This window comes from Anopheles funestus, chromosome 2RL (genome assembly GCF_943734845.2).
Source record: "Anopheles funestus chromosome 2RL, idAnoFuneDA-416_04, whole genome shotgun sequence".
In the NCBI taxonomy this organism is placed as follows: domain Eukaryota; kingdom Metazoa; phylum Arthropoda; class Insecta; order Diptera; family Culicidae; genus Anopheles; species Anopheles funestus.
Window position 1 is genome coordinate 6693004 of NC_064598.1, and position 13191 is coordinate 6706194.

Genomic DNA, 13191 nt, shown 5'->3' on the forward strand with positions numbered 1-13191 from the left:
CTGTAAACATTTAATCGTTCCACGTAACCATTGAAATTTAACTTTTCTTACGATAAAATTCATTTTACATTCATAAACTTCATTTGAGAAATGCAAGCAAACATTATATTCATATTTATCCAGGATTTATTACTTCTCTTTAGCACTTGACCGTTCGAATCTATATTAGTTACTTAGTTTCCTCAAATACGCGACACAGAGACACTCTTAATATGCTTTAATCTTAAGTTTTAACGAGAGGGTACCACATTATAGGCATTATTTCGTACTGTACTATGTTTACATCGGGAAATTAGTAGAAACTACGTATATTCGCTTCGTCCTCGAATACGCTGTGCTTTCTATCCCTTACTACACCGCCTCCCTTACTACGAACACGAATACGATGAGCGACGATCGGGTTCGTTATTTTACATTTACAGCTTCTTTTACATCTTGTTTGCAGGGCCTGGTTCCTCTTTTTATGGTAATTACTTTGCTACGTAAGGAAATTAACTAGAAACTATGCATATTGTACAAAAGCATGCGAAATTATCCCCGCGGTCTTGTTTCCCGATCTTATTCTTAGTTTTCATTCGCTTTGTTCACACGGCTATGGAGCTGAAAGTAGGTGCATGACTATCTATTAATACAAAGAAAAAAGTGACCGATTCTGGCAGCAGATTGAGATAGGTAGGGGATTTTACAAAACAAGAAACCGATCGAACTAATATAATCCGACCACAAAGTGAGAACGGAATGTCATCGGTTTACGATTCACAACACGTTTCACGCTCTAATAATCAGTCTTACACGCTTTTCCGCGATAAAGTTCACCGACGGAAATGACCAAAAACAGGGAACACTAGGACAACTGGTTTTCTGCATGAAATTTTCCTACTAAATAAGGACCATCATGCGTCTTGGAGATACAGATACACGTTAAGTACCTAAAATAAACTCGAAATCCTCAATAGTACCACCAGATGGACTTGCGGAAAACATCATCACCTCACCGACGTCATACACCATATCATCTACCTGGACATCGAGGCTGCTCACTGTCGTGGTGGTAGTCGCATCGTGCAGCATCAATTCCTCCACATACGAATCGAACGCAAGCTGTTGTGAACGTTGCTGTATTTTGCCCGTGAAATTTAGCACCGCAAATTCATCTTCACTGGTGCTGCTATTAGTTCCTGCCTGCCAGGCGGAATCGTCCGGGGCGTAGTACTATTCACCGAACATTTTACGCACCCGCGGATTAATTCGACGTATACGGCCACGGCTACTCACACTGGTTAACAATGTGGTACCATCACTATCATTCTCCAACCGATCGTCATCGTCCACTCCATCATCATCCTCGTTACTGTCATCATGATGGTGGTTTCCGTCTCGTCCTCTTGAGTATCTCGACGAAGGTCCAGCTGCGGCCGCTACATTATCCTCCTCGGCTAGCGGATGGCGTTCCAGATGGCTATTGGTGTTACGCGGCAGACGACCACCATTGCTGCGATGTGAGTGATGTTGCTGGTGCCGCACCCTGCTGTGCTCAGCTTCGTCGATATCGCGTCGATGCTGATGGCCGGTTGCTGACTGATGGCGAGAAGGAGGAGGAGCATGATGATACGGTTGCTGTTGTGTTGTGTTGTGATGATGATGGTTATCCACCACCCTATTACTATGACTATTGGTACTACCATTGTTGGCCGCTGTTGTGTTCGATGCATCACCGTCGTGCTGGGCCGTGGACGAGGATGATATCTGCCGACGGGACCGTTGCCGAATGTTTGCAAGCGCGCGGGCAATATCGTCCTCTTCGTCGTCGTTGTCCTCATCGTCCTCGTTGTCGTCCCGCCTCACTACCCGTTGACGCTGGCGCGTGGTGTTCCGTTGCGCTCGACTATGGTTGTTGTCATTCCGATGAACATCATCCTCCTCTTCCGATTCTTCGTTGTAGCGCGGACGTTTCAATTTTCGTGTGGATCTTCCACTCGATGGACCGGGAGCCTAAAGAAACAAATAATAATTAATGGTTATATCATGCTTTGTTTCGAAACATAAGATCAGCAAATAGAATTCGAAATAATGGAACAAGGAATAGATAATGTTTCTGGCGTTGTGAGACGCTTTTGTGTAACTTACACCGTACGAAGGAAATACTAACAAACGTAACAAATGCTATCTAAAGAAACGGCCCTCTACATCACGATACATAAATCATAATAATCATTGTACTATGTTTGCCATTCATTCTCACCTCATACTCTTCATCAGATGTATACCGTTCTTTCCGTCTTGTCCGATGTACAGCCATGCGACTACCGAACGATGAACTATCGGTCTTTTTCGGTGTTCCCGTAGCAGACGCCGTCTGAGAACGGCTGCTTCGCGTTCTCGATGAAGAGCCCGCCATCATGTGTAGTGGTGTATTATCGTCATCGGAATCATCGCTGTCATCGCTGTCGGGACCCTCTTGCAGATCCTCTTCGTGTGATGACGAGATACGTGTGGATTTTCTTTTCAATGGTGTACAACCTTCACCGCCCGTCCGCGAACGAAGCTGCCGTGCCGTGTTGGATCGTGATGACCGCTGGGTCGTTGCCATCCTTAAGGGTTGATTATCATCCTCATCACTTCCATCTGTTCCGACCTCATCGTTCGCGTCTTGGCGAGCTTCCTGCAATGCAACGCTCTGATCAAGCTCGTCCGGGTTTCGCTGATGACGGGACAGTACGGTGCTACGAGTTCGCGTTCGTCTTATGACGCTAACGCCACTGACTGTTGCAACATTCGATGCATGGGCGCTCGTCGACGTACCACCACCAGCTATTCCAGATGTACCGCTCGATGAAGCGGCGGACGATGGCCCTGGTTCACCGTAATTATGGTCTACGGTGTGCGGTGGTGGAGTTGCAGTGCCACTAGATGCGCTCACATCCATGCCTCGCAATCGCCGACCTGATGCGACGGTACTGGTACTAGAAATCGTTCTGCGCACCATCGACGATGCACTGGCTGACCCGTTAGCAGTGACTACCGCTGTGGAGGTTTCCACTATCGAACGGCGAGACGAGCGCACGGAATGGAAACTGGTTGAAGCAACTGCAGGAACTGTGGTTCCCGCCGAATGATTCACATCATTATCACTCTCACTGGCGTACCAATTGTTTCGAGTACCGCTGGACGAAGCAGTTTGTCTTCCATTTGAATGATTTGTTCCCGCCACTGTGCGCTGTGCACGCTGCGTTGCCGAGCTACGCTTGCTAATGTTGCTAGTTTCTTCGGGACTCTGGTCGAGATCAGATGGGAGCTTGCGAGCCCTCATGCGCCGGCCAGGCGTCACATTCGAAGACGAAGATGGCGCCGTCTGCCGGGTATTACGTCCGACACGAACATCCTCATCTTCGCCTTCCTCCTCATCATCATCGTTTTCTGAGCGAAGTTTGCTAGCACCGCCATGTCTGCTATCGCGCACGTTATCATCATCACCATCCTCATCGTCGTCGTCATCGTCGTCCTCATTGTTTCGGTCCTCCAAACTGTCCTCACTCTTGCCCCACTCGGCTTGCGCTCGCCGCACGCTGCCTCTTGTCGATCGAGACGGTTCGCCAATGTTATCGTTGTCCGAATCGGAAACTATTCGTGCCGTTTTTGGACGTTCCTTATGATAGCTGTGATCGGATTCATACCGGTTACGACTACGCTTCAATGCCGGTCCACGAATAGATCGACCTTCACCGCTCTCCACTGCGCTCCCTCCCTCTCCTCTCGCATCATTACCACTATCATCCTCGTCGTCATCTTCATTGCTCGAGTCATCCATTTGATGTCGGGTGCTTCTGCGCGGCCGCTTGCTGTTCAACGTAGTCTTTGGCTTGTTACCGTTTCCTTCAGACGGGCCTCCTGCTTCTACGTCTCCTTCATCCGCTATTGCCCTGGTTGAAGCCATGCTGGTGACTGTCCCACCACCATTACGAAGCGATCGTGTTCCACTAATGTCACCAGCAGCAACCCCAGTTTGTGCGGTGGCCCCAAAGAGATCCTGTCGTACAGCACGCACTGCCGCCGGAACGCGTCGTCCGCTGCTACCACCTGCCACCGCTGTGTCATCCAACACACCGGGACGTTTCCGTTTGGTTGTCGAACTGACCACTGTGTGCTTTCCCGCCTTTCTGTGCACCTTCTTCCGTTTCTTCTGCTTTTTCTTTTGCTGCGACCGTTGATTGCGCCCTTTGTAAGGATCATACATTTCACCCGAATCATAATCAGCGCGATGCGAAACTGGTACTCCCGTGCTATCATCATCATCATCGTCATCGCTGTCCGACTCGCTGGTTGTGTCGCTAGTGCTCACATCGGACTCATCGCTACTGGCTGCCTCCTCCTCCTCGTCCTCATCCTGAGACCTGCGGCCACGACGTGTTAGCATGCGTGCGGCACTGGTTGCTGTTCGACTGGTGCGGCTACTACTGGGACCCGGCATTGCTAGCGGGTCTATCACATTGTTGCTGTTACCTATTCTTCCTGTCGACGATGACGATACACCGTTCGAACCGCCCACCATGACAGCCGCCGATGATTGACCGCGTCGAGATGAAGACGACGTTAGCATGCCACCATTACGTGTACGCTTGCCGGAACGATTTTTCGCCGTGCGACGATCTTCATCTTCGTCGTCGTCATCGTCTTCGTCCTCGTCAGATTGTGCCGTGTTGTGGCTGGCAGTGTTACGCGAAGAGCTCCCACTCGTATTCATTCCACTTCCTGAGCTACTGTTTAACGTAGCACCACCCCTTCGACTGCTGCTCGGGCCTGCTCCATCACGCTGATCCCGTCGACGCCTTTTTGACGAAGAAGCTAACCCATTACTACCTCCAGTTGTTGAAAGGTCGTGGTTGCCAGCCCCACTGCCACGGTTACGCCTACGGGCAGACTTCCAGTTGTAGATTACAGCCTTTATGTGTGCCTCGAACAAAGTGCTCAGTCGAAGGGTCATCGAGTAGATCTACAACCAAACAATATTTGATTAAGAATCTGCTTCCGAAAGTACAATCAGACACTGCGCGTATTTCATAACAGTTTTGAGGTTTTCTCTCACGCTATCCCGATACTTACCCTCGATCGTTTGTTTGTGTTGTAGTTACGAGAGTTTTGAAATATAAGACGCATATCCTTGCAGAAATCATACGGCGTGTCGTAATTTCCGCCTAACAAATCCTCTTTGATCGTGCGTAGATCCATCGGAGTATCAATAATCTGCAGATAGTCTGGATGCTCTATCGTGTCGACCGGTTCCCGGAATGGTTCCGAATCATCACACTGCCAAATCATTTCCAACAGTTCCCGACAGTCAACTCGCCAATCTCCTTCTGGGACTAGCCGTCTCGATCTATGGAAGATGAATAATGGTGGGTAAGTACGATTAATTCTGTTCAAAATTTAACATTTCAGCAAATTACCTTCGCGAACCCGTACGTCGATTGCTGGAAATACCACTTCCGGATGGACCAGCACCGACTGCAGAACTTGTTGAAGGCCCAGGCCGATGCCTTTCAGTTTCTGAATCAGATGACAGGTATGTATCAACCAGCTGATGATAAACCGCCGGTACATCGATTTCATTGAGATCACTGTAAACAAATTTAATGCATATATATTAGCTGTTTGTTACATGCTTCACCAGCTCAACAACATACCTCAGTATACGCAGACAAAGATCAGTGATGATGCGTGCGTTACGCACGATCGTACTGTGCGATTCGTTGAATTTTTCGGCGTTCGTCGCCAGATAACGCACATCAAACTGTGCTGAGGTGATGCGCCGATAGAAGTGATTCTCAAATCGCGACTTGATGGTGTTCAAATCAATTGGATACTCTACCACAAACGCATACTCCGGATAGATATTGAGATCGACTGGCGCAAGAAAGAGATCCGCAATCGCAAGGCCCATCACCTGCTCCAGCCCTGCGATAATACGCCGACACGAGGCATCGCGATCACCCCGTGGCCATTCCTCAGGCTTTGGCTGATACAGCGTCGCCTGCAGCTCTTCCGGCAGTACCGGTACCGCACCGCCCACTTCTTCCGGTTGGCGTGTTTCGTCCACTGGCTCGAGATCCCACGGGCTCATCAGCTCATACTCACCATTGTCCCAGCGCACACGGAAACACATGAACAGCGAGTCCGGGAAATCCGGCGACAACTGATTGTGAGATTCGATCTGACCCGTCCACCACACGTCCTCGATCATGCAGCGGAACCGATCTCCTGGACCCCAACTTCGCCCAACCGATGTATCGAATGTTTGCTTCAGTACCAAGAAGTCTAGCACGTCCGGCATGTCGTGATACTTGATGGCAAACGAACGGCCAGTCAATTCACCATCCTCCGTGATTATCGCCAACTTCAGGCAGCACAATCGTGGCGGTCGAATCTCATACTTGATACCGATTACTTTGCACAGTTCGTGCGCCTGAATGTCCATCGCCGCCCAAGGTTCACATCGGTTGCCTAGGTTGTACACCGATTTAGTTCGCACTGCTTCTAGATAGCGCTGGTGACCCTGCCGGAAATACACGACTTCATCGCCCATCTGTGGATAGTATGGTGCCTTTCTTGGGATCACCTCCGACAACCACTCAGGCGGTCGGAACTGTTCAGGAATTTCTCCATCGCGCGTCAAAGGTATCTTACGCACTTTGGTCGAACGGCGTCGTCCACCTGCTGTGCCGCTGGTACCCGGGGCCGCATGGCTCGGACCAGGTTGGTCAGGATCCGGGGGCGAGTACGCACGCCGCTGGACATGTTTCCGTTTTGAACGCTTTGGTGGTTCCAAATTACGACCCGGTTCGTGCGACACCCAGTCCGAATAGTCGGAACTAGCCGTATCGCTAGAGCTGCTGCCGGATAAGTCGAGCTTCTCCTCGATGGCCGTAGAATAGTCACTGTTACTCGACTCGGACGATGATGATTCGTTCTGTTCTTCGGGCGCATCATCTTCATCCGGTTCGGGTGCTGGCTCATTTTCACGTACAGCCCGCGTACGGTACGCAGGCCTTGCTCCATTCGCACCACCCTCACCGTTGGCACGACGTAGCGACCGATTAGCGCCACCTCCAGCACGAGCCGCTCGGCGATTTCCACCGAGGGAGGACGGCCCACCGGACGAAGACGCACTGTTGGCAGTGTTGATCATAATAGGGCGACGACGCATCTCACGTCGATACACTTCGTGCTCTTGAATGCCGGCAGCGTGGACGCGTTGCTTCAGATTCACCATAGCGGAATAGCTCATCGGTCGCACGTATTGACGCCGGTGGAACTTAAAGCCTTCCTCAGTTCGGTGCCAATTTCCAGCAGATCCAAAACCACGCTGTGCATTCCTTGAGCCAGCCTGATTGGGATTGTTTGCTGGACGTGCATTTCCGGGTTGAAAAGCACCGAGCGCGTCTTCTTCACGCGCACGCTCATTGTTTGAATCGGGCGCTTGATGGGCCTCCCCCGGTGCACCTCGACCAGCTCCACCTTCCACCTGCCGTCGGTTCGCAAGAGCTTCAATCATGCGATCAATATTAGAATACGCACCACCAGCGACCTCCTGTGGACCCGGCTGTGCACCTGGCGGTTGTTGTATATCGGCTCCTTCGCCTCCAACGCTGATATTCGGTATGAGCTGATCCGTGGGACAATTTTCCCTTCCTGGCACCAGTCGCTGCAATGCTGGTGGATAAGGATTACCGTCAATATCTACCAGAAATGGAGGAGGCATCAAATGGGGCATCGTTTGCGTCTGTTCGTCCATTACATGCAGAGCCGAGTCCCTTATCAACGGTCGATAGTCTGTGTGAAAGAACAGCTCCTGGGGCAATTGTTTTAACTTCTCGTGTCCGGACCCATAACCGAACATAAGGATATGACCGTGCGAATCGGTTGCCGCGATCATCATACCATCCGGGGACCATTTTGCGTCGTAAATGCCTCCCTCGCAATGATCGTCGATCCGATTGACAAAGTTCGCCATCGAGACGCCCTCCACGATGTCCCAGATAAACAACTGGCCGTCGTGTCCGGCCGAAAGCAACACTCCGGAATCTTTCTGATGCGACTCGAGCACATAGATTTCGTTTGTGTGTCCGCGTAACACTCGATGTAGCTTTCCCGTGTGCGCATTCCACACCTTGATCGTAAAATCGTTCACTGCTGTGATGACCCAATTGTCCGTGTTATCCCATGACACCATCGTCACTTTTAATTTAACATTATCTTCCGGGTTTACGGGCGGACAGCTCGGTAGTCGGTCGCCCATATTCAACCGAATCGATTTCCACTGCTGCGATTCAAAATGCCACACTAATGCAGTACCGTCCTTGCTACCTGAGATGAAGCACAGCCCACTGTGGGCCCACTGAATTGAATCGACCGTATCCATGTGCGATTCCGTTTCTAGGATGCGCTTTGGACCATCTTCCGACATCAGGTACACACGCACATGATGATCCGCAGAACCAGCCGCCATAAAGATGCCACCGGGTGAGAACGATGCGCAGATCATCTGTGCCTGACCCGGGCGCAGCTTCTCGTGATAGGAAGTAGGTTTCGACGAGAAGGTCGTCTTGCCGTTACGTGTTGTATACTCCCAAAATGCTACCGAACCGTCCGTGCTCGTTGTGACCAGAAAGCGTAAGTCCGCCTTCGGCGAAGGACAAAAGTTAACGGACGTTATCATACCCGTGTGGCCGGACAGTACTGCGATGGGGCCTCCAAACTGTAGATCCCAGACACGCAGTATGCGATCCAGCGAACCGGCCGCCAGCATCGTGTTATCAAGATTGATCGCTATATCTGTGATTTCGGCCGATGCGCCACGGAACGTGGCCAACAGTCGGCCGTCGATGGCAGACCATAGCTTGACGAGGAAGTCATCCGCCGCAGTAATGATGTACTTTCCTGTACGATCGAACAGCACACAGTAAACTGCGGACAGGTGACCAAGGGTACGTCTTTGTAACGTTTGCTTCGAGTAGAATGAGGTCGGGATGGCCTGACGACGTGTTAGTGGACCCGCACTTTCCCGCCCGTACAGCACCTTTACGAAGTTGTGTGTGTTGTTACGATTCACTACATCACTCAGTGGACGATCATGGCGGCGGGTGTAGTAATCGATCAGCTGGCGTGGCCGGGATACACTTTCCTTCGTGCGCAATAAACTCTGCCGTCCGGCGCCCAGTATCGACATGACACCGGACACTGCCGGTGGCAGCACCTTGTCCAGCAGTGGCCCGATGCGACTGCATATCTCCAGTAAATGCTCTGGTCCAACATGGGGATACTTTCTTTCCTAAAAATAAAAATTAACAAGAAACATTAAGAACATTTGTTGCAGAATGAAATCGTTTGGAAAAATAAGACTTCAACTGAGTAAGACCAAATCTTGAGATATTTAGTTAATACCTAAATCTGAGTAAAACTGAAATGTAAAATTAATTTCATCTCCATAAAAATATTCTACCAGTTTCGAGCATCCAACGACGAGACTGCTCGAAAACCATCGTATTCACAACACTTCCGTGTGTGTTAGTGTTGTGTCGTCACGCACACAACCGAAATACATCGCATGACGAAATCACCTCCGCTCGTAATTCAATTTTTTCGACGGAAGATAAAAACGATTTCGAAAACTATTAAATTTACAACGAATAAGCCAAACTGCACCCCATTTCAAGAACAGCATCTTTGGGCCATAAAAAGAAAGATTTCAATACGTGTAATAAAATTCCAATCAGCTTCATTTTTAATTCATGATTTTAATGTAAATCTACAGTAAACCGTTGTAAACAAATCGCTTCAGTTTCTCATCATTTGTTTTGATGCATTTCCATTCCACACGGCTGGTTGGTTGGATGAAGCTGCTACGACAACCTCCGTTGGAACGATCTTGTGAAAAAGGCAAAAAATAACACAAAAAGCAGGAGCGCCTTCAAGCGCAAAATTAAACTACCCTATACTCACACACTCTCACTCTCGTTTTCTACCTCCACACAAAGAACACGGCTCGGGCTGTGCTGTGTTGGCCCCGTTTGCCGTACATGATTCGAGCAGTCGATGCTTTTGCGTGCGTACGCTCAATACCAACACACAATACGGTGCAGCGTGTTGGTGTTAGTGTCTCACTCGTAAAAATACACATTTGCTACACTCGCTTCCCATCGCCGTGCACAAAGAGTATCGAGAAGAGGAAAAACACAGTACTGCTGGTCATATTTCTTGTTAAAATGGCGACGCATACGAACTAATTTACGCTTTTGTAGTACTTTACAACATTTGTAACACTTTTCGAACTTTACAACCATCGATTTCACACGTTCATTCGATCAAACACAATAACTTATCGTAACCACAGCGTTTAGTTTTAATCACAGCATTGTACTACATATAAATGCACTTTATGTAAATGAAATATAAATAGTAATTATTGAAAAATAAAATCCTATTCCCCCGATATCAAATACTTTTAATGCAGCGTAGCAGCAGCTGCGTGTTTTAGCATTACCAACACTCACACATCGCTCCCAACATAAAGCGAAGTTAGCGCTATTACGATGGAAATCACTTATCGACGGATGAAAGCGAGGGGTTCGGAACGAACACTTCCGTCGAGCGGATTAATGAAGTGGCCACCAACGCCAAAAAGGGTTTTCTGTACAAACTTCCCCGCTTCTTTCGATGACGAAGTAAACGGAAAACCAACATGGCGGCCACCGTCCGTGTAACGACGAAATACATTTGGGAAGAATAACGAACGTATCCGGTTCCGGATGTTACGGATTCTGGAATCTGGCCTGGGTAACAAAAAGTACTGCATACGCCTTACGGACAAAGCACGGTTAATGTGGCGTTGTTTAAAATGAGACTTTCATGTAAAGTTTCTTTTATAAAAAAAAGCTTAAGAACATTAAGATGCATCCGAAATAATCCGGATGTCACACCAGAACATCACCGGAGAAGATCCGATTGCAGTTCGGCGACCTTCAAATGGTCCGGACATCTAGGCGACACCTAAGCCATACGACGGGAGAGCGTAAAAGCTGCACCGTGCACTAACACAAACGCAAACGCACCCCTGCGGCACACGGATGCCATTGACACGTTCGCACGATTCGAGCATTCGTCGAATGCGCGGCGCGTGCTTGTGTTGGTAAATGGCCCGCGTAATGGCAATGGTCACCATCCAACATATCCGGTGGCCACGGAAACAAGGGGTACACACCGGATTACGAAGCGGTAAGTAAATTCATCGTAACTGAACAAGATTCGGACTTTACTCACCAATTCTTCCAGCGACTGACGATGTTCCTGGCCGGTCCAGTCGAGACGACGTGGTAAAATCTGTTTCCGTCAACATTACCAGTTCCGGTCCATTCCCGTATCGGAGCGTTTACAAGGTGACGCAGGAAACGTGCGGCAACAGTGACAGTGAGGGAGACAAAATCAAAACAAAAATACAACATTAAATGTCATTGAACTGTTAACATTGCGGATGAGACGGATGAGGGAGAACATGTGCAAGGGTGAAATGCACATAAGGATGAGGATCGATGACTCATCGATGGTATGGCGGGAGGGGGAGGTAAGGGAAGAGGAGTGAAGCCAGGTTTTCCATTACCAACATTTTGGCATGGAAATCCTAAAGAAAGAATGAAATGGCATAATGTGCATGACTCTAAAGGTGGCTTTCACTATACAAAAAAAATGGAAAAAAAACAGTTCGTCTCTAAACTAGGACAAGGTCAAGGCCGAATGTACCAAGAGGGAGATTCCCGCGTGATTCGAAATCATCGTTTGACGTTTTACTCTAGCCTAGACGCCAAAGACTTTGGGAATTCCCTTGCACGCTTTCCCCGGCGAAGGAAAGGGAAGGACGCAAGCAAAGGCGGCGGAAGGCATAGACCACCAGTTTGCCGGTACATCCAACATTGGTGGTGGTAAGGAGAGGCAACCAAGTGCCGGGTGGGTAATACACGTGCTCGATGATTACTAACGATGCTACCGTTTTAAACGTAGCAATGCAGAGTGGTAAGAAAGAAAAGTTAAAACATTTGTTTTTACTTTGTTATGCCGAGGATGTTATTTTTTACTACCAATAGACAAGTTAAATTGAAATATATTTCTAAGAAAACCGATATCCATTATCATTAAATATGATCGTAGTTTAATTTGTTTGTTAATCGAACACCGCTACGTTGTGTTTCATTGAATATTTTTACACCGCTTCACCGTACGCACACAGCTGCAAAACTCGTCTGCAACAAACAGGAGCTTGCCATCTAGTTCTCTCCTATGGCTATGTGGCTTATGGGGAAGCGGGAGAGACTTTGTTCGTAGGTATTGCCGTATTACAAAGCTTGGGAAGGATCGTTGGAAAGGGGCAAAGGGAGCAGACTGTGGCAGAGGGTAGAGAGATCGAGAAATGACAACAAAACAGCGTCTAAACTTACGTCTAAATGTTCCAACTCCTGCACCAAAACCTGTAAATAAGAAACGGCGAGTCAAAACACAAACGAAACGTCAAACACTCGATTATTGAACAAGATTTTTCGCATTCCTCGCACGAGCGTCACTTACCTTGGCTGTTTCACGAAGTGGACCATTGGCCAAGAATTTGGAAATTAAGAAATATAATTCTGTGGAGAAAAGAACAGTCGAAATGCACCGTTTAACCACAATAAAGCAACTTTCCAGGCGTATGTTTTTGGGTTAGCTCGTTCCGTGTCTTTTTCATCACACACACGCACACATCGATACGGGTGCGCTGGGCTAGAGCTCACTTCACCCCATGTCTCGCGTATGGCTTCGAATCTTTTCCACGCTTTGCAACTCGTGTCACGGCACGGCACTTACCTGGTACGAGAATATTTTCCTTCACTAAGCTTCGTTCTTCCATTTTTGCACTAGTACAGTCACCACACTCATTCAGAACGGGTTGAAAATTTCATTTTTCTGACGCAGCACCGTACGAACACATCCGCCATTACTTAACGCTGAGCTCGGAAAACGAACGTGCTCGCTCATTCGGGCCCACGGTCCAAGCAACACTGCTCGAACATAATAGCTGGCCTGCTCGAACCTTTCAAACACGACAGAAGGAAAAGCGAATTGAAAAATATGATTTAAATCTAGTAGAACTTTGTCAGAGTGTTCAAATAA

The 13191-nt window shown here is 48.5% G+C and overlaps 1 protein-coding gene across 2 annotated transcripts; it reads right to left on the reverse strand.

Annotated features, from left to right (window-relative positions):
• Window positions 1–103: 103 nt before the first annotated feature.
• Window positions 104–13091, reverse strand: LOC125766386 (bromodomain and WD repeat-containing protein 3). Of its 2 annotated transcripts, XM_049432269.1 has the most exons (10): window positions 12886–13091; window positions 12610–12668; window positions 12483–12512; window positions 11314–11373; window positions 5682–9325; window positions 5445–5615; window positions 5101–5374; window positions 2243–4990; window positions 1683–1992; window positions 1409–1578 (listed from the first exon to the last, which is right to left on the reverse strand). In XM_049432269.1, the coding sequence occupies exons 1-10, from the start codon at window positions 12926–12928 to the stop codon at window positions 1535–1537; spliced, it is 7383 nt and encodes a 2460-aa protein (XP_049288226.1). In that variant the 5' UTR covers window positions 12929–13091; the 3' UTR covers window positions 1409–1534. The 2 variants fall into 2 exon arrangements, with proteins under 2 accessions (XP_049288225.1, XP_049288226.1); XM_049432268.1 differs by having other exon boundaries at window positions 104–1992; window positions 12886–13090.
• Between the last annotated feature and the right edge of the window lie 100 nt (window positions 13092–13191).

Excerpts from the sequence above, each read along its gene's own strand:
- LOC125766386 (XM_049432268.1), bottom strand. The coding sequence starts at position 12,928 with ATGGAAGAACGAAGCTTAGTGAAGGAAAATATTCTCGTACCAG. Across the intron at positions 12,513-12,609 it reads CACTTCGTGAAACAGCCAAG|GTTTTGGTGCAGGAGTTGGA; the intron begins GTAAGTGACGCT and ends TCTTATTTACAG. Across the intron at positions 5,616-5,681 it reads CTTTGTCTGCGTATACTGAG|TGATCTCAATGAAATCGATG; the intron begins GTATGTTGTTGA and ends ATTTGTTTACAG.